The sequence below is a fragment of the Hypanus sabinus genome, chromosome 9 (genome assembly GCF_030144855.1).
Source record: "Hypanus sabinus isolate sHypSab1 chromosome 9, sHypSab1.hap1, whole genome shotgun sequence".
Taxonomy (NCBI): Eukaryota; Metazoa; Chordata; class Chondrichthyes; order Myliobatiformes; family Dasyatidae; genus Hypanus; species Hypanus sabinus.
Genome location: NC_082714.1, coordinates 89,894,970 through 89,918,181, shown reverse-complemented (window position 1 = coordinate 89,918,181; position 23,212 = coordinate 89,894,970). Strand labels below are relative to the sequence as shown.

General features: G+C 47.1%; 1 protein-coding gene across 4 annotated transcripts in view; it reads left to right on the top strand.

Moving 5' to 3' along the window:
* Positions 1-23,212, top strand: part of smad10a (SMAD family member 10a) — a 118,522-nt gene that overhangs the window by 85,507 nt on the left and 9,803 nt on the right. For all 4 annotated transcript variants that reach the window (XM_059980135.1, XM_059980136.1, XM_059980137.1 and 1 more), the window contains 2 exons: positions 6,376-6,489; positions 20,829-20,909. In XM_059980135.1, the coding sequence (XP_059836118.1) occupies positions 6,376-6,489; positions 20,829-20,909 (195 nt within the window). The remainder of the gene's footprint in view (positions 1-6,375; positions 6,490-20,828; positions 20,910-23,212) is intronic.

The window sequence follows — 23,212 nt, the reverse complement described above, 5'->3', positions numbered from 1 at the left end:
GACCTTTGCAACACTGCTAATGTCTTCCACAGTGAAGAATGATGCAAAGAACATAAGTTCATCTGCCATTTCTTTGTCCCCCATTACTATCTCACCAGTGTAATTTTCAGTGGTCCTCTATCAACTCTCACCTCCCTTTTACTCTTTATATAATTGAAAAATATCTTTTGGTATCCTGCTTTATATTATTGGCTAGTCTGCTCTCATATTTCATCTTCCTTCTTATAGCTTTTTTTTAGTTGCCTTTTGTTGGATTTTAAAATTTCGCAATCATCCAACTTCCCACTCACTTTTGCTGCCTTATACGCCCTTTCCTCGGCTTGTGTGCAGTCCTTAACTTCCTTTGTCAGCCATGGTTGCCTACCCCTGCTGATTGAGAGCTTCTTCCTCTGTGGGACATAACTATCCTGCGCCTTGTGAACTATTTCCAGAAACTTCAGCCATCTCTGCTCTGCTGTCATCCCGACCAGTATCCTCCTTCAATCTACCTGGGCAAACCCCTCTCTCATGCCTCTGTAATTCCCTTTATTCCATTGCAATACTGATACATGTGAGTTATGCTTCTCCCTCAAATTGCAGTATGAATTCAATCGTTATGATCACTGTTTCCTAATGGTTCCTTTATGTTAGGCTCCCTAATAAGATCTGGGGTATTAATAAACTCAATCTAAGATAACCTTTCTCCAAGTAGACTTGAGCACAAGCTGCTCTGAAAAGCCATCTCGTAGGCATTCAATAAATACCCTCTCTTGCGATCCAACACCAACCTGATTTTTCCAATTCTCTTGCATCTTGAAGTCCCCAATTACAATTGTGTCATCGCCTTTATTACACGCTTTTTCCAGCTCCCTCTGCAATCTCAACCCCACATCTTGGCTACTATTTGGAGGCCTATATATGATTCCCATCTTTTTTTTAAATCCTTGCAGTTTCTAAAGATGTAATTCTGTCTCATATCAACAGAGTCGCACCACTACCTATGCCTTGCTGCCTGTTCTTTTGATACAAAGTACATCCTTTGAGTGAAGAGAAGTTATCTACCCTGGTTCAGGTTTTCCACCTACCACCTGCCAGTGTCTCACTTCATCCTCCCTCCCCCACCCACCCACCTTCCCCTCACTTGGTCTCACCTGTCACCTGCCAGTGTCTCACTTCATCCCCCCTCTCCTCCCTACCCACCTTCCCCTCATCTGGTCTCACCTGTCACCTGCTAGTGTCTCACTTCATCCTCCCTTCCCCACCCACCCACCTTCCCCTCATCTGGTCTCACCTGTCACCTGCCAGTGTCTCACTTCATCCCCCCTCTCCCCCCCACCCACCTTCCCCTCATCTGGTCTCACCTGTCACCTGCCAGTGTCTCACTTCATCCCCCCTCTCCCCCACCCACCCACCTTCCCCTCACTTGGTCTCACCTGTCACCTGCCAGTGTCTCACTTCATCCCCCCTCTCCCCCACCCACCCACCTTCCCCTCACTTGGTCTCACCTGTCCCCTGCCAGTGTTTCACTTCATCCCCCCTCTCCCCCACCCACCCACCTTCCCCTTACCTGGTCTCACCTGTCACCTGCTAGTGTCTCACTTCATCCTCTCTCCCCCACCCACCCACCTTCCCCTCATCTGGTCTCACCTGTCACCTGCCAGTGTCTCACTTCATCCCCCCTCTCCCCCCTACCCACCTTCCCCTCATCTGGTCTCACCTGTCACCTGCCAGTGTCTCACTTCATCCCCCCTCTCCCCCCTACCCACCTTCCCCTCATCTGGTCTCACCTGTCACCTGCCAGTGTCTCACTTCATCCCCCCTCTCCCCCCTACCCACCTTCCCCTCATCTGGTCTCACCTGTCACCTGCTAGTGTCTCACTTCAACCTCCCTTCCCCACCCACCCACCTTCCCCTCATCTGGTCTCACCTGTCACCTGCCAGTGTCTCACTTCATCCCCCCACTCCCCCCCACCCACCTTCCCCTCATCTGGTCTCACCTGTCACCTGCCAGTGTCTCACCATCCCCCCTCTCCCCCCCACCCACCCACCTTCCCCTCACCTGGTCTCACCTGTCACCTGCCAGTGTATCACTTCATCCCCCCCTCTCACCCACCCACCTTCCCCTCATCTGGTCTCACCTGTCACCTGCCAGTGTCTCACCATCCCCCCTCTCCCCCCTACCCACCTTCCCCTCATCTGGTCTCACCTGTCACCTGCCAGTGTCTCACTTCATCCCCCCTCTCCCCCCTACCCACCTTCTCCTCATCTGGTCTCACCTGTCACCTGCCAGTGTCTCACTTCATCCCCCCCTCTCCCCCCCACCCACCCACCTTCCCCTCACCTGGTCTCACCTGTCACCTGCCAGTGTATCACTTCATCCCCCCTCTCCCCCACCCACCCACCTTCCCCTCACCTGTCACCTGCCAGTGTCTCACTTCATCCTCCCTCCCCCACCCACCCACCTTCCCCTCATCTGGTCTCACCTGTCACCTGCCAGTGTCTCACTTCATCCCCCCTCTCCACCCCACCCACCTTCCCCTCATCTGGTCTCACCTGTCACCTGCCAGTGTCTCACTTCATCCCCCCTCTCCCCCACCCACCCACCTTCCCCTCACCTGTCACCTGCCAGTGTCTCACTTCATCCCCCCTCTCCCCCACCCACCCACCTTCCCCTCACTTGGTCTCACCTGTCCCCTGCCAGTGTTTCACTTCATCCCTCCTCTCCCCCACCCACCCACCTTCCCCTTACCTGGTCTCACCTGTCACCTGCTAGTGTCTCACTTCATCCCCCCTCTCCCCCCCACCCACCCACCTTCCCCTTACCTGGTCTCACCTGTCACCTGCCAGTGTCTCACTTCATCCCCCCTCTCCCCCACCCACCCACCTTCCCCTCACTTGGTCTCACCTGTCACCTGCCAGTGTCTCACTTCATCCCCCCTCTCCCCCACCCACCCACCTTCCCCTTACCTGGTCTCACCTGTCACCTGCCAGTGTCTCACTTCATCCCCCCTCTCCCCCCCACCCACCCACCTTCCCGTCACCTGCCAGTGTCTCACTTCATCCCCCCTCCCCCCCCCACCTTCCCCTCATCTGGTCTCACCTGTCACCTGCCAGTGTCTCACTTCATCCCCCCTCTCCCCCCCACCCACCCACCTTCCCCTCACCTGGTCTCACCTGTCACCTGCCAGTGTATCACTTCATCCCCCCTCTCCCCCACCCACCCACCTTCCCCTCACCTGTCACCTGCCAGTGTATCACTTCAACCCCCTCTCCCCCCTACCCACCCACCTTCCCCTCACCTGGTCTCACCTGTCACCTGCTAGTGTCTCACTTCATCCTCCCTCCCCCACCCACCCACCTTCCCCTCATCTGGTCTCACCTGTCACCTGCCAGTGTATCACTTCATCCCCCCTCTCCCCCCCACCCACCTTCCCCTCATCTGGTCTCACCTGTCACCTGCCAGTGTCTCACTTCATCCCCCCTCTCCCCCACCCACCCACCTTCCCCTCACTTGGTCTCACCTGTCCCCTGCCAGTGTTTCACTTCATCCCCCCTCTCCCCCACCCACCCACCTTCCCCTCACTTGGTCTCACCTGTCACCTGCCAGTGACTCACTTCATCCCCCCTCTCCCCCCTACCCACCTTCCCCTCATCTGGTCTCACCTGTCACCTGCCAGTGTCTCACTTCATCCCCCCTCTCCTCCCTACCCACCTTCCCCTCATCTGGTCTCACCTGTCACCTGCTAGTGTCTCACTTCATCCTCCCTTCCCCACCCACCCACCTTCCCCTCATCTGGTCTCACCTGTCACCTGCCAGTGTATCACTTCATCCCCCCCTCTCCCCCCCACCCACCTTCCCCTCATCTGGTCTCACCTGTCACCTGCCAGTGTCTCACCATCCCCCCTCCCCCCCCCACCCACCCACCTTCCCCTCACCTGGTCTCACCTGTCACCTGCTAGTGTCTCACTTCATCCTCCCTTCCCCACCCACCCACCTTCCCCTCAACTGGTCTCACCTGTCACCTGCCAGTGTCTCACTTCATCCCCCCTCTCCCCCCCCCCACCCACCTTCCCCTCATCTGGTCTCACCTGTCACCTGCCAGTGTCTCACTTCATCCCCCCTCTCCCCCCCACCCACCCACCTTCCCCTCACCTGGTCTCACCTGTCACCTGCCAGTATATCACTTCATCCCCCCTCTCCCCCACCCACCCACCTTCCCCTCACCTGTCACCTGCCAGTGTATCACTTCATCCCCCCCTCTCACCCACCCACCCACCTTCCCGTCACCTGCCAGTGTCTCACTTCATCCCCCCTCTCCCCCCCACCCACCCACCTTCCCGTCACCTGCCAGTGTCTCACTTCATCCCCCCTCTCCCCCACCCACCCACCTTCCCCTCACCTGGTCTCACCTGTCACCTGCCAGCTTGTACTGCTTCCTCTCCCCCACTTTCTTATTCTGGCTTCTTCCCCTTCCTCTCCAGTCCTGATGAGGAGTCTCAGCCTGAAACGTCAACTGTTTGTTCCCCTTCATAGATGCTGCCTGACCTGCTGAGTTCCTTCAGCATTTTGTGTGTATTATTCTTGTAAATATTTTTTATTAATACACGTATTTTGATAGAAAAAGCAAGCTCTGTCTTTGCAGTCATACTAATGTATTAAGCAAAAACATGCAGTGGAAGGTCAGCACTCATTACTACTACTAACAAATATTCTTGGTTGTGAGGGCTAGTTCTGTTCAAGTTTGTCATCTGACTGTACATATATACAACCAAATGGATCGATGTACCTCTGGACCATGGTGAATTCACAATATATCACACACAGTACATAAAACTAAATATTACCACAAATAGGTCAATAAGATATAATTCGAAATGCACAGGTCGCTGTCCCAGTGTCGGGACCTCAGTGGTGATAGGGTGTTCACTTGCCTCACGGTCATGAAGAAGAAGCTGTTGTAGTGGGAGAGGTGGTGGCCTTCCAGTTGTAAGCAGAGGGAAGTAACTTGCTGAAGCTATCTTGTTAATACCACTCATCCTGTTAATTGGTTGATTATTGTCATATGTACAGTGAAGAACTGTTGCTTTGCGTGCCATCCAGACAGATCATTCCAGACAATGTACATTGAGATAGTACAAAAGGGAAAAGCATTATCAAATAGTGTTACAATTGCAAGGAAGGTGCAGTGCAGGGAGACTAAGTATTGGTAATGGAAACACAAAACGTTGGAGGAACTCAGCAGGTTAGGCAGCATCTATAGAAACGACTTTTCATGCTGAGACGCTTCACCATATCTGCATGAGTCTTTCCAAGTATTGATATTGGTTTATTATTGTTCCACGTGCCAAGATACAGTGAAAAGCTTACATACTGTTTAAGACCATAAGATGTAAGGGTAGAATGAGGCCACTTGGCCCATCGAGTCTGCTCCTCCATTTCATCATGACTGATCCATTTTCCTCTCAGCCCCAGTCTCCTGCCATATACATAGAGCATACGTCATTGAGATTAACAGGCTTGCAGTATAAACTCATTTACACAGAGCAAGTGAGCGAGAATGTAACAATAACAATGCATAATAAAGTGTAAAAGATGCCAAAAAAGTGCAGTGCAGGTAAACGATAATGTGCAAGATCATAATGAGGTTGATTGTGAGGCGAAGAGTCCATCTGTTCATCCATGCAAGAGCCTGATAACAATGGGGTTGGAGTGGCCCTCTCGCATGCTGGTATGAGCTTTCAGGCTTTAGTGTCTTCTGCCTGATGAAAGAGGAGAAGAGAGAATGTCATGTGTGGTGGGCTGCAGTGTCCATAGAGGGAGGCTAGTTCCTGTGACATGCTGGTGAAGTAGATTAGGAGATTGAGATCATCTTCAAGAAAAGTCTATTGGAAAAACCTAGTGACACTTGGGATGTCCCATGAGGCAAGTGGCATATGTTTTTAAACTTTTCTATCTTCTGCCTGATGGAAGGAGAAAAGAGAATGATCCTCGATTGTCAGTCGCTTTACGCAGCGGGAAGCATAGATGTTGTCAGTGGAAGGGTGGCTAGCTTGTGTGATCGATCAAGCTGTGTCCACAACTCTGCAATTTCTTGCCATACAAAGCCAAGTTGCATCTGAATAAGGTGCATTTGTAAAAACTGGTGAGGGTTATCAGGGTCATGCTGAATTTTCTTAGCCTTTTGAGGAGGGCGTGCTACATTGAGCTCAGATATTATCTCAGGTTCTCTCTCCATGGATGCTGCTTGGTATACTGGATATATACAGCATGTATTACTCAGATTAACAGGCTTGCAATATAAACTCATTTACAAAATAAATTAAATGCAGTAGTTCTGATTGTGTATGTATAGTTACATTAGAGCTGACGGATTATTTTTTTTCCTTGTCCCACAGATACAACAGCCACGTGGACAGGCAGCAGCACGGCTGCCTACACCCCGAATATCGGGCCCCAGCAAAACGGACATGGGCAGCACCAGCCATCGCTTCATCACCCAAGCCATTACTGTAAGTCTCTTTGTGTGAGAGGCAAGATGGATAAATATACAGCTCTGTGTCACAGACCTAGACAAATCCAAACTCGCAGTGCAGGCACCCAATTCTTAGTCAAGACAGTTGTTGCAGCAAATCATATTTATACGAGAGAGCAACACACACAATATGCTGGAGAAACTCAGCAGGTCAGGAAGCGTCTGTGGAGGGGAAAAACAATTACCGTTTCGGGCCAAGTCTCTTTATCAGAACTGGAAAGGAAGGAGGAGAAGGAAGTGCGAGGAATCTTAATTGATTAGAGAGCTTAAGGTAAAGGAACCCCGAGGAGCCAGTGATCATATTATTCATCCTGCAATTTAAGAAGGAAAAGCTGAAGTCAGATATATCAGTATTACAATGGGGCCAAGAGTCTGACCATTAATACTATATTCTGCCATCATACTTGACCTACCAAAATGAACCACCTCACACTTATTTGGGTTGAACTTCATCTGCCACATTGCAGTCCAGTTTTGCATCCTATCAATGTCCTGCTGTAACCTCTGACAGCCCTCCACACTGTCCACTACACCAACCTTTGTGTCATCAGCAAATTTACTAACCCATCCCTCCACTTCCTCATCCAGGTCATTTATAAAAATCACTTAGAGTAAGGGTCCCAGAACAGATCCCTGAGGCACACCACTGGTGACCGACCTCCATGCAGAATGTGACTCGTCTACAACCACTCTTTGCCTTCTGTGGTCAAGCCAGTTCTGGATCCACAAAGTAATGTCCCCTTGGATCCCATGCCTCTTTCCTTTCTCAATAAGCCTTGCATGGGGTACTTTATCAAATGACTTGCTAAAATCCATATACACTACATTTACGGCTCTACCTTCATCAATGTGTTTAGTCACATCCTCAAAAAATTCAATCAGGCTCGTAAGGCCTTTGACAAAGCCATGCTGACTATTCCTAATCATATTATACCTCTCCAAATGTTCATAAATCCTGCCTCTCAGGATCTTCTCCATCAACTTACCAACCACTGAAATAAGACTCACTGGTCTATTATTTCCTGGGCTATCTCGACTCCCTTTCTTGAATAAGGGAACAGCATCTGCAACCCTCCAATCCTCCGAAACCTCTCCCATCCTCATTGATGATGCAAAGATCATTTCCTCCCTCGCTTCCCACAGTAGCCTGGGGTACATCCCGTCCTGTCCCGGTGACATATCCAACTTGATGCTTTCCAAAATCTCCAGCACATCCTCTTCCTTAATATCTACATGCTCAAGCTTTTCAGTCCGCGGTAAGTCATCACTACAATCGCCAAGATCCTTTTCCATAGTGAATACTGAAGCAAAGTACTCATTAAGTACCTCTGCATCTCCTCTGGTTCCATACACACTTTCCCATTGTCACACTTGATTGGTCCTATTCTCTTACATCTTATCCTCTTTCTCTTCACATACTTGTAGAATGCCCTGGGGTTTTCCTTAATCCTGTCCGCCAAGGCCTTCTCATGGCCCCTTCTGGCTCTCCTAATTTCATTCTTAAGCTCCTTGCTGCTAGCCTTATAATCTTCTAGATCTCTTATCATTACCTAGTTTTTTGAACCTTTCATAAGCTCTTCTTTTCTTCTTGACTAGATTTACAACAGCCTTTGTGTTGGTTCCTGTACCCTACCATCCTTTCCCTGTCTCATTGGAACATACCTATGCAGAACCCCACGCAGATATCCCCTGAACATGTGCCACATTTCTTCTGTATGTTTCCCTGAGAATATCTGTATCCAATTTATGCTTCCAAGTCCTGCCTGATAGCCTCATATTTCCCCTTACTCCAATTAAACTTTTACCTTAACTTGTCTGTTCCTATCCCTCTTCAATGCTATGGTAAAGGAGATAGAATTGTGATCATTATCTCCAAAATGCTCTCCCACTGAGAGACCTGACACCTGACCAGGTTCATTTCCCAATTCCAGATCAAGTACAGCCTCTCCTCTTGTAGAATTATCTACATATTGTGTCAAGAAACCTTCTTGAACAAACTCCGCCTCATCTAAACCCCTCACTCTAGGGAGATACCAATCAATATTTGGAAAATTAAAATTTCCCACCACAACAACCCTGTTATTATTACATCTTTCTAGAATCTGTCTCCTCGATGTCCCTGTTATTATTGGGTGGTCTGTAAAAAAAAACACCCAGTAGAGTTATTGATCCCTTTCTGTTCCTAATTTCCACCGACAGACACTCTGTAGACAACCCCTGCATTACTTCCTTCTTTTCTGCAGCCGTGACACTATCCATGATCAGCAGTGCCACGCTCCCACCTCCTTTGCCTCCTTCCCTTTCTGAAACATCTAAAGCTTGGCACTTGAAGTAGCCATTCCTGCCCCTGCACCATCCAAGTCTCTGTAATGGCCACAACATCGTAGCTCCAAATGCTGATCCACGCTCTAAGTTCATCTGCTTTGTTCATAATACTCCTCGCATTAAAATAGACACATCTCAAACTTTTGGTCTGAGCGCATTCCTTCTCTATCACCTGCCTATTCTCCCTTTAGTACTGTCTCCAAGCTTTCTCTATTTGTGAGTCAACCTCCCTTTCCTCTGTCACTTCAGTTCAGTTCCCACCCTCCAGCAATTCTAGTTCAAACTCTCCCCAGTAGCCTTAGCAAACACTCCCACCAGGATATTGGGCCCCTGGGATTCAAGTGTAACCCATCCTTTTTGTACGGGTTACATCTGTCCCGGAAAAGGTACCAATGATCCAGAAATCTGAATCCCTGCCCCTGCTCTAATCCCTCAGCCAGGCATTTATCCTCCACCTCACTCTATTCCTGTATTCACTGTCACGTGGCACAGGCAGTAATCCCAAGATGACTACCTTTGTGGTCCTGCTTCTCAGCTTCCTTCCTAACTCCCTGGAGTCTGTTTTCAGGACCTCCTCCCTTTTCCTACCTATGTCGTTGGTACCAATGTGTACCATGACCTCTGGCTGTTCTCCCTCCCACTTCAAGATATCATGGATGCGATCAGAAACTCCCTGGACCCTGGACCTGGAGGAAAACTACCATCAGCGTTTCTTTCCTGCCCTTTCTGAAACATCTAAACATCTGTGTCCACAGAATGGCCTGCCTGACCCCCTAACTATAGGGTCCCCTATCACTACTGCCTTCCTCTTCCTTTCCCTACCCTTCTGAGCCACAGGGCCGGACTCTGTGCCAGAGGTTCAACCACTGTTGCTTCCCCCAGGTAGGCTGTCTCCCCCAACAGTACTCAATAGGAGTACTTATTGTTAAAGGGGACAGCCACTGGGGTACTTGCTAGCATCTGCCTCTTGCCCTTCCCTCTCATGACTATTACCCACTTATCTGTCTCCCCAGACCCCGGTGTGACCACCTGCCTATAACTCCTCTCTATCACCTCCTCACTCTCCATCTGCATCTCCAGCTCCCTAATATGGTCCCTAAGGAGCTGCAGCTCATTGCATGTGGCTCAGATGTGGCCGTCCGGGAGGCTGGGAGGCTCCCGGACTTCCCACATCTGACACCAAGCACAGAAAACTGGCTTCACACACATACTTTCTGTCTGTATTCTACACAGATAACCTACCTCGCCTTGACCCTTTATCGCCAAAGCCTTCCTATTCTGTCTACCTCTGCTCCGATGCCCGCTGTATAAATCTGTCTTCTTTTGAAACTCCTCTCACTGTTCTCACCGGCTGACCTCCACACGCTTGCGCAGTCGTGCCCCGTTCAGACCGCTGAAGAAGTATTGGCTGGAATTTCTGGGAGTAATTCGGCAGGTTCAGGATATATACATCCCGAAGAGGAAGAAACATTTTTAAAAGCAGAATGATACAACTGTGGCTAACAATAGAAGTCAAAATCAACATAAGAGCCAAAGAGAGTGCCTATAATAGAGCAAAAATTAATGGACAGTTAGAGGATTGGGAAGCTTTAAAAATCAACAGAAGATTACTAATAAAGTCATAAAGATAGAATACAAACGTGAGCTAGCCAATCTATGAAAGAGGACACCAAAAGTTTCTTCAGATACGTAAAGTGTAAAAGAGAGATGAGAGTGAATATGGGACCACTGGAAAACGATGTTGGAGAGGTAGTAATGGGGAACAAGGAAATGGCAGACAAACTGAATAAGTATCTCGCATCAGATCAGTCTTCACTGTGGAAGACACCAGCAGTGTGCTGGAGGTTCAAGAAAGTCGGGGACAGAAGTGTGAAATTGCCATTACCAGGGAAAAGGTGCTTGAGAAACTGAAAGGTCTGAAGGTAGATAAGTCACCTGGACCAGATGGTGAACACCACAGGGTTCTGAAAGAGGTGGCTGAAGAGATTGTGGGGACATTATTTAATGAACTTTCAAGAATCAGTTAATTCTGGCATGGTTCCAGAGGAATGGAAAATTGCAAATCTCACTCCACTTTTCAAGAAGAAAGGAAACTATAGACCAGTTAGTCTGACCTATCTTGGAATCGATTGTTAAGGACGTGGTTCCGGGGTACTTAGAGGCATATGATAAAATGGTTTCCTCAAGGGAAAACCTTGCCTGACAAATCTGTTGGAATTCTTTGAAGAATAACAACCAGGATAGACAAAGGATAATCAGTTTTTGGTGTTGTGTACTTAGATTTTCAGAAGGCCTTTGACAGGGTGCCACACACGACGCTGCTTAACAAGTTAAGAGCAAATGGTATTACAAGAAAGATTCTAGCATGGATAAAGCAGTGGCTGATTGACAGGAGGCTAAGTGTGGGAATAAAGGAAGCCTTTTCTGCGCAACTTCTGCCACCTTCAACAGGACCCCACCACTAAGGACATCTTTCCATCTCTACCCCTCTCTGCTTTTCACAGGGATCGTTCCCTCCGCATCTCCCTGGTCCACACGTCCCTCCCCACAGAACTCCCACCTGGTACTTATCCCTGCAAGTGTAAGTGCTACACCTGTCCCTATACCTCCTCTCTTACCACCATTCAGGGCCCCAAACAGTCCTTCCAGATGAGGTAACACTTCACTTGTGAGACTGTTGGGGTCATCTATTGCATTCGGTGCTCCTGGTGTGGCCTCCTCTACATCGGCAAGACCCGACGCAGATTGGGGGAGGGGGGGACTGCTTCATCGAGCAACTCCGCAACATACAAGATCTCCCGGTTGCCACCCACTTCAACTATGCTCCACATTCCCATTCGGATATGTCCATACATGGCCTCCTCTACTGCCATGAAGAGGCCAAACTCAGGATAGAGGAGCAACACCTCATATACCGTCTGGGTAGTCTCTAGCCCCTTGGTATGAACATCGAATTCTCCAACTTCCGGTAATTTCCTCCCCCTCCCTTCCCCCATCCTACTTTCACTCTGCCTCCTCTTCCAGCTGCCTATCACCACCCTCATGACTCTGCCTTCTTCTACTACCCATAGTGCTTTCCCCTTAGATTCCTTCTTCACCTCTGCAGCCTATTCCCTCCCTGCTTCCCCACCCCACCCCTTGATCTTTCCTCTGATTGGTTTTCCACCCTCCCCCCACCCTCTTTATGGGGCTCCTGCCCCCTCCTTCTTCAGCCCTGACGAAGGGTCTCGGCTCGAAACGTTGACTGCTCATTTCAGCGGATGCTGCCCGACCTGCTGAGTTCATCCAGCTTGTTTGTATGTGGGGATTGGACCACAGCATCAGCGGTGTACTTTATGAAGCCTTTTCTGGGTGGCTGCCAGTGGTGTTCCATAGGGGGCAGTGTTGGGGCTGGTTCTTTTTATGTTATGTCAATGATGACAGAATTTTGTGGCCAAGTTTGCGGATGATACAAAGATCGTTGGAGAGACAGGTAGTTTTGAGGAAGTAGAGAGGCTACAGAAGGACAGGACAGATTAGGAGAATGGGCAAAGAAATGGCAGATGGAATAGTGTTGGGAAGTGTATGGTCATGTACTTTGGTAGAAGAAATGAAAGGGTAGACTATTTTCTAAATGGAGAGAAAATTTAAAAATCTGCGGTGCAAAAGCACTTGGGAGTCCTTGTGCAGGATTCCTTAAAAGTTGAGTTGCAGGTTGAGTCTATGGTGAGGAAGGACTAAAATGTAAAAGAAAGGATGAAAGTTTATAAAGCACTGGTGAGGCCTCACTTGGAGTATTGTAAGCAGTTTTGAGTTCCTTATGTAAGAAGTGATGTGCTGACACTGGAGAGGGTTCAAAGAAGGTTTACAAAAATGATTCCGGATTGAGTGGCTTGTCATGTGAAGAACGTGTGATGGTTCTGGGCCTGAATTTCTGGAATTCAGAAGAATGAGGGGTAACCTCATTAGCACCTATCAAATATTGAAAGGCCTCAGTAGAGTGGATGTGGAGAGGATGTTTCCTATGGTGGGGGAGTCTAAGACCAGAGGACACAGCCTCAGAATACAAGGACATCCCCTTAGAACAGAGATGAAGAGGAATTTCTTTCGCCAGAGATTGGTGAATCTGTGGAGGCCAAATCATTGGATATATTTAAGGCAGAGTTTGATAGTTTCTTGATTAGTCAGGGCATGATGGGATACTGGGGGATGCAGGAGATTGGGGCTGAAAGGGAAAAGGACCAGCCATGATGACTCGATGGGCAAAATGGCCCAATTCTGCTCCTATATCTTCTTGTCTTTGGAAGCCAGAATAAGAAGGTTGGGGGTGGGGGGGTTGAGTACAAGCTGGCAGGTGATGGAGGAGGAGGATGAAGTAAGAACCTGGAAGACAGGCGGAAGAAGTAAAGGGCTGGAGAAGGACCTAATAGGAGAGGATAGTGGACCATGGTAGAGAGGGAAAGAGGAGGGGAGGTGAGGAGAAGAGAAGGGGAAGGAGGGTGAATAGTAAAGGGGGGAAGGGGTGAAATTAGCAGAAGCTGGAGAAATCGATGTTCATGCCATCAGGTTGGAGGCTACCCTGACAGAATATGAGGTGTTGCTCCTCCGGTACAAGAGGCCATGAATTTGGCCTCATTATAGCAGTAGGAGAGGCTATGGACAGATACACCCTATCCTCGTTATATGTGGGGGATATGTTCCTCACAGTCGACGCATAATATGGAAAACGCAAAATGTAAATTATTATTTAAATGGAGAAAATAGGGATGCGATCTGGAGGACTACCTAAATATGTTTTATCTGTAACTTATTCACATTTTCATACCAATACGACACAAAAGCAGTACCACAAGGCAACATTTGTATTATATTTCATCGATTTAAGGTAATATCCAACGTAATAAATCATAGAAAGTTAACATAATCTTTTCATCCTTACTTGTGTAAGTGTGTTTCGGCATACGCTTCCAAAAAAGCCCGGTCTTGTCTGCATTAAACACCTGCTTTGGTGTGACGCCTAACTCAGCTATTGTATCCCGCAACTGCTCAGGGTAGCGTTCAGCAGCCTCGTGGTCAGCACTAGCTTGCTCACCATGCACAGCTAAGTTGTGAAGCCTGTGACGATTAACAAACTTAGAAAACCATCCCTTGCATTAAAGCTAACAATATCACTTGACTCTTCCTCACTAGCCTCTGAACAAAGGCGACCATAAATTTTCAAAGCTTTCACACGAAGATGATCGGAATTGAGTGTTGTTTTTTTCTTTGCTTCATGCTCAATGTACAAACTCAACATTTTTGTCATAATTGGGTCACACACTTTGGCAACAATCTTTGAAGACACGTGATGAATCAATCACTGCACTTTTTATTTTGTCAGTATTTTTCTGTATGTTTCTGATGGTGGACTCACCCAGGCCAAAGTAGCGTCCCAGAGCTGTGTTACCTTCACCTGATGCCTCCTTGTTTATAATTTCCAACTTCCTTTTTCAAGTGTTAAAGTGGTTCTCTACTGCTCGGCTGATGGCCCAGGACTTGACGCTTAGGAGGCATAGTTAAATATTTCAAGCACAAAATCAGTGCACTGTAGGTAACAACAACAAAAGTTTAAGAGTGCAGGATCGCACATCCACACACTGCCAAAAGCAATGCAAGACTGGCGGGAGTGAGGCTGTGAGGCGTGCGCACGGGACGTGTGTTGGTGGGAAAACAGTGCTTCTCATCCCAACAGCCTTGTATAACTGAGAGTTTTGGACACATATAAGGAGAATTTGGTAGAAATAGGTCCAACACATAACTGTGAATCCGCATAGTCTGAAGACACATATAATGAGGATAGGGTGTATGGCAGGATGAGAATGGGAAGTTGAATTGAAATGGTGATCCTGCCTTTTGTGGTGGGCAAGGCAAAGGTGCTAAGCAAAGTGAGGCAGCACTTTAAGTACTGTGTGCAGTTTTGGTCTGTCACCCTATAGGAACAGTGTGGCTAAAATGGAAGGAGTGTCGAAAAGATTGATGAAGATGTTGCCAGGACTAGAGGGCCTGAGTTACAGGTAGAGGTCGCCCATGCTAGATCTTCGTTCCTTGGAACAGAGAATGAGGGGCAGGCTCCTGTCCATTGGAGGCTCCACCAAGCTCTGTATACATCTACAGAATTCACGACTGTGGGGCGCCACAGTAGTGTTGCAGTTTGTGTAATGCACAAGCAGTCCAGGCTCGATTCCACTGCTGTCTGTGAGGAGTTACGTTCTTCCTGTGACCGCCTGGGCTTCCCTGGGTGCTCCAGTTCACTCTCACACTCCAAAGGTATCGAGTGACGGGTTTATTGGGTGGCACAGGCTCATTCACCAGAAAGGCCTGTTACCATGCTGCATCTCTAAAGAAAAATAAATTCAGAAGAGTCTTTCGTTGTACAGTTGGCCCTACGTATCTGTGAGGGATTGGTTCCGGGACCCCTCGCCGATACCCAAAAACACGGATGCTCAATTCCCTTATTTAACCTGTCGCACTTTGGTAGTCTTTAGGACCCAGCGGAACCCCAGACCTTAATTAACCTGTTCCAGTGCGGTGGACATTAAGACCCGGTAGAGCTCTGAATCCGCAGTGTTTCTGTTCACGAAAGTGATCACGTTTGAAAATGAAGTGGAAGTAATAAAGTGATCGGAAAGAGGTGAAACGCCATCGGTCATTGGAAAAGCGTTAGGCTACAGTTGATCAATGATCAGAACAATTTTAAAGGATAAAGTGAGAATAATGGAGCATGTGAAAAGCCCTGCCCCGATGAAAGCTACAATTATTGCTAAGCAATGCAGTGGTTTAATTATTGAAATGCTTTAGTTTCTTAAGTGTTTTATATGCATAGAAAGGTAAAATATATGCTATATATTTTTGACGTTTGACTGATGCTAAATAATACCAGATGTACCTGTTCCGACTCACTTAGTAAGAGAACTTTCGGTTTTGTCGATCCTGATTCACAATAACCTATGCACATCCTCCCTTATACTTTAAATCATCTCTAGATTACTTATAATACCTAATGCTATGTAAAATAGTTGTTATACTGTATTGTTTAGGGAATAATGACAAAAAAAAATGTCTGTACATGCTGAAACGAGTGCTGGAGAGAGACCTTACGGGTTTTCTCGATTCACACTTGGTTGAATTCGTATATGTGGAACTCGCGGATAAGGAGGGCCGACTGTATACCAAATCTCCTTGAACTCCTAACAAAGTGGAGCTGCTGCCATGCCTTCTGGGTTCAGGTCAAAGAGCCCATATCTGTGCTGCATTGCCTTGTGACTGTTAAGACACTTAAACCCACTACATGTCAACTCTGTGATACTTAATTATACGCTACCTGGCCATTTTATTAAGTATATCTAATGCAAATATCTAATCAGCCCGTCGTGGCAGCAGCTCAGTGCCTAACAGCATGCAGACATGGTTGTTGTTCAGACCAACCATCAGGATGAGGAAGAAACGTGATCTCAGTGACTTTGACCATGGGATGATTGTTGGAGCCAGACAGTTTATGAGTATCTCATAAAGTGATCTCTTGGGATTTTCATGCACAACAGCCTCTCGAGAGCTTACAGAGAATGGTGCGAGAAACAACAAAAGCATTCAGTGAGTGGCAGCTCTGTGGGCAAAAATGCTTTGTTAATGAGAGAAATCGGAGGAGGATGGCCAGACAGTTTCAAGGTGGTGGAATGTGACAGTAACTCAAATAACCATGCTTTACAACAGTGGTGTGTTGAAAAGCATCTCTGAACACACAACATGTCAAATATTGAAGTGGAAGGGCTACAGCAGCAGCAGACCATACCGGGTTTCACTCCTGTAGCTAATAAAATGGCTACTGATTGTATAAACACAACCTTATGATAAAAATCAAACTTTTATCTATAGTTTATTCTACATGCAATTCTCCTACACTGTTAGTATCAGAAACTTTGTTCTTGTTACATATAATTGCTGTTCTGTAATGTCTAATTCAGTCCGATCTTTAGTCACCAAGATATCTTGCTTTGCAGAACGAAGTGGTTTCCTGTGCTTATCACCCACCGATGATAGTCATCTGTTTGTACAGCACATTCTGTGATTAGTCTGACAAAAATAACTAACGTAACCATGGCATTGTGGTTAATCCTGGCACAGGGTGACATGGTAGCGTAGCAGTTAGTGCAGCCGCTTCACAGTGCCAGGTAAAACTGATCAGGGTTCAGTCTGTAAGGGTAAAAGCAAGATTCTGCAGATGCTGGAAATCCAGGGCAACATGCACAATGCTGGAGGAACTCAGCAGGTCAGGCAGCATCTATGGAAATCAATAAGCAGTCGACATTTTGTGTCGAGACCTTTCAGGACTGCAAAGGAAGGGGAAAGATACCAGAATAAAAAGGTTGTGGTGGGGAGGAGGGGGAAGAGGGAAGGAAGACAGCTGGAAGTTGACAGGTGAAGCCAGGTGGTTGGGAAAGGAAAAGGGCTGGAGAAGAAGGAATCTGATGGGAGAGGAGAGAAGACCGTGGGAGGAAGGGAAGGGGAGGATCCAGATGGAGGTGATAGGCAGGTGAAGAGGTAAGAGGCCACATTGGGGAATAGAAGGAGGAGGAAGAGGGTTGGAAAAAAATCACTAGAAGGAGAAATCGATGTTCATGCCATCAGTTTGGAGGCTACCCTGACAGAATTCCGACCTGAGTGGCATCATTGAGGCAAAGGAGTAGACCATAGACCGACATGTGGTAACAGGAATGGGGACAAGAATTTAAATGTAAGTGGGAAATCCACATTAGGCAGATGGAGTTGCTTTAATGCTGAAGTTTATTGTCCAGTGCTCATTGACCCTGGGTGGGCCTAGACTGGCTGTGTAAGGTCAGCAAGTTTCCATGCCCTAAGGACGACAATGAACTGCAAGGGTTTACGTGACAGTCCAGGAGGCCAAGGTGATGGGGGTCCTTTCTGAGGCAGCACTCCTTGAAGGTGTCTTGGATACAGTGGAGGCTAGTATCCAAGACAGAGCTGACTAACTTTACAACGTTCTGTAGCTTCTTTCGGTCCTGTGCAGTAGTACCCCCCATACCAGCCTGTCAGAATGCTCTTCATTTATAGAGGTTTTCAAGTGTTTTACTTGATAAAGCAATTCTCTTCAAACTCCTAATGAAATATAGCCACTGACACCTTTATAGCTACATTGATATGTTGGGCTCAGGTTATACTCTTGAGATCTTGAGACCTAGGAGCCTAGGAGCTTGAAGTTGCTCACTGTCTGCACTTCTGATCCCTCTATGAGGACTGGTGTGTGTTCCCTTGTCTTGCCCTTCCCGAAGTCCACAATCAGCTCTTTCATCTTACTGACATTGAGTGCAAAGTTGTTGCTGTGACACCACTCAACTAGCTGGTATATCTTACTCCTGTACACCCTTTCATTTCCATCTGAGATTCTACCAACAATAGTTGTATCATCAGCAAATTTATATAGATGGCATTTGAGCTGTACCTAGCCACACCTCCCCACGTCATGGGGACGGAGGGAGTACAGCAGTGGGCTATGCACCCACCCCTGAGGTGAGCCAGTGTTGATCATCAGTGAGGAGGAGATGTCATCACCAATCCAATGTGGTCTTCTAGTTAGGGATTTGACGATCCAGGTGCAGAGGGTCAGGTTTTGTAGTTTATTGATCAGGTCTGTGGAAACGATGGTATTAAATGCTGAGCTATAGTCAATGAACGACATCCTGACATAGCTGTGTATTGTCCAGATGATCTAAGGCCGTGTGAAGAGACATTGAGATTGCGCTTGCCATTGACCTATTGTGGCGCTAGGGAAATTGCAGTGGGTCCAGGTCCTTGCTGAGGCAGGAGTGGATTGTAGCCATAACCAACCTCTGAAAGCATTTCTTCACTGTAGATGTGAGTGCTAGTGGATGATAGTCAATAAGACAGCTCACACTACACTTCTTAGGGACTGGTGTAATTGTTGCCCTTTTGAAACAGGTGGGAACTCCCAACCATAGCAGTGAGAGGTTGAAAATGTCCTTGAATGCTCCTGCTAGTTGGTTGGCACAAGTTTTCAGAGCCTTACCAGGTACTCCATCGAGGCCTGCTGGCTTGAGGTTCACCCTCCTTAAAGACGATCTAATATTGGCCTCCGAGACAGAGATCCCAGGGCCACCAGGTGCAGCACGGATCTTCACAGCTGTAGTTATATTTTCCCTTTCAAAGCGGACATAGGGGGCATTGAGCTTAACTGTTAGTGAAGCATTGCTGCCATTCATGCTACTGGGTTTCGCTTTGTAGGAAGTAATGTCTTGCAGACTCTGCCTGAGTTGCCGTGCATCCGACACCACCTCCAATTTGACTCAGAATTGTTTCTTCACTCTTGAAAAAGCCCTCCACAAGTCATTCCTGGTTTTCTTGTAATGGGTCACCAGACTTAAATACCACAGATCTAGCTCTCGGCAGATGATGTACGTACCTCCTGGTTCATCCATGGCTTTTGGTTTGGGAATGTACAGCAAGTTTCCATAGACATACACTCATCCACATAGGTTTTAATGAAGTCAGTAACAACTGCAGCATACTCATCCAGGTTTGAAGATGAATTCCTGAATGTAGTTCAGTCCACTGATTCAAAGCAGTCCTGGAGGTACTCCTGTGCTTTCCTTGTTCAAACCTTCCTGGTCCTCACTGCTGGTGCTGCAGTCTTCAGTCTCTGCCTATACTCAGGGAGTGGAAGTACAGCCAGGTGATCAGACTTCCCAAAGTGAGGGCTTGGAATAGCATGGTAGGCATTCTTGATGGTGGTGTAGCAATGGTCCAGTGTGTTGTTTCCTCTGCTATTGCAAGTGATTTGTAGATGGTAATTGTTTAGTGAGCGTTTCAAGCTGGCCTGGTTAAAATCCCCCAAAACGATGGTGAAGGTGTCGGGGTGTGTTATTTTGTGCATGTTGACCCTATTGTTCAGATTATCTGGAGCCTGTTTGACATTGGCCTGAGGTGGAATGGACACCGCCACCAAAATGATCGCTGAAATCTCCCGCGGCAGGTAAAATGGATGGAACTTGAATTGCAAGAGATTCCAGGTCTGGTGAGCAGAATTAGGACAGCGCTGATACATTTGTACCCCAAGAGGAGTTGATCATGAGGCATACTCCTCCACCTCTGCTTTTGGGAGACTCGACAGTCCTATCCTGACGGTGTATAGTGAACCTGTCGATCTGAATCGCTGCATCCGGTAAGGAAGGGGAATTTCGAGAAACAAAGTACGCATGCAGTCCTAATGTTCTTTCTATCTTTGAGATCATCCATTTTATTTACTAGAGGTTGTACATTTACCAGCAAGATAGTTAGTATGGGAAGTTGTAAACATGTTTTCTCAAAAGTATCTGTATCCCTGGCCTCAGCCACGTTTCCTATATGAGATCTGGAGAGATATAGGACCTCAGTCAGCATTGTTACTGTCAGTTTTAAGCAGCGATAGTTTATTCAAATGCATTAAACATCTTTATTAACTGCTTAGACCTTGGAAGTAGTTGTGATTCTCAGCTGTATTGGAATGTCAGACAGCATCTATGGAGGGGAATAAATAGTCAATGTCTTGGCCCTAAACATCGACTGTTGAATCTGCCTGACTTGCTGAGTTCCTCCAGCGTTTTGTGTTGCTCAAGAATCTTTAAAGGGATTAGCGTTGTTTGTCATGTGTACTCAAAACATACAGTGAATTGTGCCATTTGTGGCAATGACCAACAGAGTCCGAGGATGTGCTGGGGGCAGCCCACAGGTGTCGCAATGGTGCCAGTGCCAACAAGGCATGGCCACCTTACTCTAATCCTAACCTGTACGTCTTTGGAATGTGGTCATGAGGAGAGTGTACAGACAGCGGTGGAAATTGCATCCCATCATTGATAGCGGGTGCTGTAAAGTGATGCGCTACCTGCTCTTATGTTTAGTTACTGAAGTCTACATTACTACCTTGTTAATGGAAGCACCCTGCGTGATCTTGTCTTCCTTCAGGTCAGACGTCACAGCCAGGGGTGATGCCGTTTCTGCTGCGACACGCTGCCTCGACTGCACAGACGCACACAGCACATAATGGTGAGTGAGTTCCCACCTGTCCTTTGAGAGGGCTGCCTGCAAGGGTGTTGCAATAGTGCATAGAGGTGGTAATCGTTTAAAGGAAACTAAGGAGGGTTTTGTTAATGGAAGAAAGATAATAAATTACAAACGTTTGTATGTTTCAATTGTATTTCAGAAGCAAGTGGAATTTAATGCAGGGAGGGGCAAGGAGGGCTTGGTCCAGGTGGAGGTCAATGGGACTTTGAATTGAATTGACTTTATTACTTGCATCCTGGTGTAAAAATCTTTACGTCTCCATCTAAATATGCAATCCGCAGTTTATAGTAATTTGTAATATAATAGTATGTACAACAGGATAGTCAGTATAACATAGAAATGCAATTGTATCAGCATTAAGTAATCAGCCTGGTGAAAGAAGCTGTCCTGGAGCCTGTTGGTCCTGGCTTTTATGCTGCGATATTGTTTCCTGGATGATAGAAACTGAAACAGTTTGTGGTTGGGGTGACTCGGGTCCCCAATGATCCTTTAGGTCCTTTTCACACACCTGAATTTGTAAATGTCCTGAATCATGGGAAGTCGCGTTGGGCTGTCGACATCACTCTCTGCAGAGTCCTGCGACTGAGGGAAGTACAGTTCCCATTCCAGGCAGTGATGCAGCCAGTCAGGATGCTCTCAATTGTGCCCCTGTAAAAAGTTCTTAGGATTTGGGGGCCCTTACCAAACTTCTTCAACCATCTGAGCTGAAAGAGGAGCTATTGTGCTTTTTCACCACGTAGCCGGTGTGTACAGACCACGTGAGATCCTCACTGGTTTATGCCGAGGAACTTGAAGTTGTTCAGCCTCTCAACCCCAGATCCATTGACATCAATAGGGGTTAGCCCGTCTCCATTCCTCCTGTAGTCCACAACCAGCTCCTTTGTTTTTGTGACATTGAATGAGAGGTTGTTTTCTTGACACCACTGTGTCAGGCAGACGAGAGGGAGGCATAGGTCCTGTTCCTGTGCTCTATGACTAAGTGTGAGGTGTTGCACTTTGGGAGGACAAACCAGGGTAGAACATGCACCGAGAGCGGTAGGGCACTGAAGAGTGTTGTAGAACAGAGGGATCTGGGAATACAGTTCCGTAATTCCTTGAAAGTGGTGTCACAGGTAGATGAGGCTGTAAAGAAAGCTTTGGCCACATTGGCCTTCATAAATCATTGTATGAGTACAGGAAGCACACACAAAATGCTGGTGGAGCGCAGCAGGCCAGGCAGCATCTATAGGGAAAAGTACTGTCGGTGTTTTGGGTTGAGACCCTTCATCAGGACATGAGTACGGGAGTGGGATGTTGTGTTGAAATTGTGTAAGACATTGGTGAAGCCTGATTTATTTGTTTATCGAGATACAGTGGGCAATAGGCTCCTCCAGCCCTTCAAACTATGACGTCCAGCAACCCTCCAGTTTTTAATCCTAGCCTAATCACGGGAGAATTTACGATGACCAATGAACCTACCAACCTGTGCGTCTTTGGACTGTGGGAGGAAACTAGAGTACCCAGAGAAAACCCACGCAGTCACAGGAGAACGTACAAACTCCTTACAGACAGCAGCGGGATTTGAACCAGGGTCACTACTACCGTAAAATGTTGTGCTAACTACTACCATGCCACCCAAAAATTTGGGCCATAAGACTACTGAGCCCCCTGTCTCCACCCAGGTCTCATTGCATATAAAGTGCCAGTAGCACTTTACTGTGTACTTTTTAACTTGTATCACATACGTAGCTTGTTATTTGTTAATTTATTTGTGGTATTATTACTTTTGAGTTGTGTGTGAGTTATATGTACTGTGTTGTGCACCTTGATCCAGAGGAACGCTGTTTCCATTTGATGATCCACATGTGCTAGTTGAATGACAGTAAACCGAAGGTGAACTTGAACCCAGTAAAGGTTTGAACTGTCATTTAGAAGATCAGCTGAGTCTGCATCCCTTATACTTTTAGGTATTGAGTTCCACATCTGAAAAAATGTGAAAAAATTTGAAAAAAATCATTTGAAAAAATGCTGGCCTGCCATTTATCTTTTGAGGAAGATTTTGATTCTGAATAAAGTGTGAGAGCTGCAGAGAATGTGCAGTACAGGCAGGCGCTGTTGGTTTCTTGGTCTGGAAGAAGGTTGTTTCATTTGGCTGTGTACACATGTACGGTTGAGTGACTATAGAGTGAACTTGAACACTTCGTTAACACCTGTTCAGTTGTGTCACTGAAAGCCATAAAATATAGATCAATTTGCCCATCGAGTCTGCTCTGCCATTCCATCATGTCTGATTCATTATCCCTCTC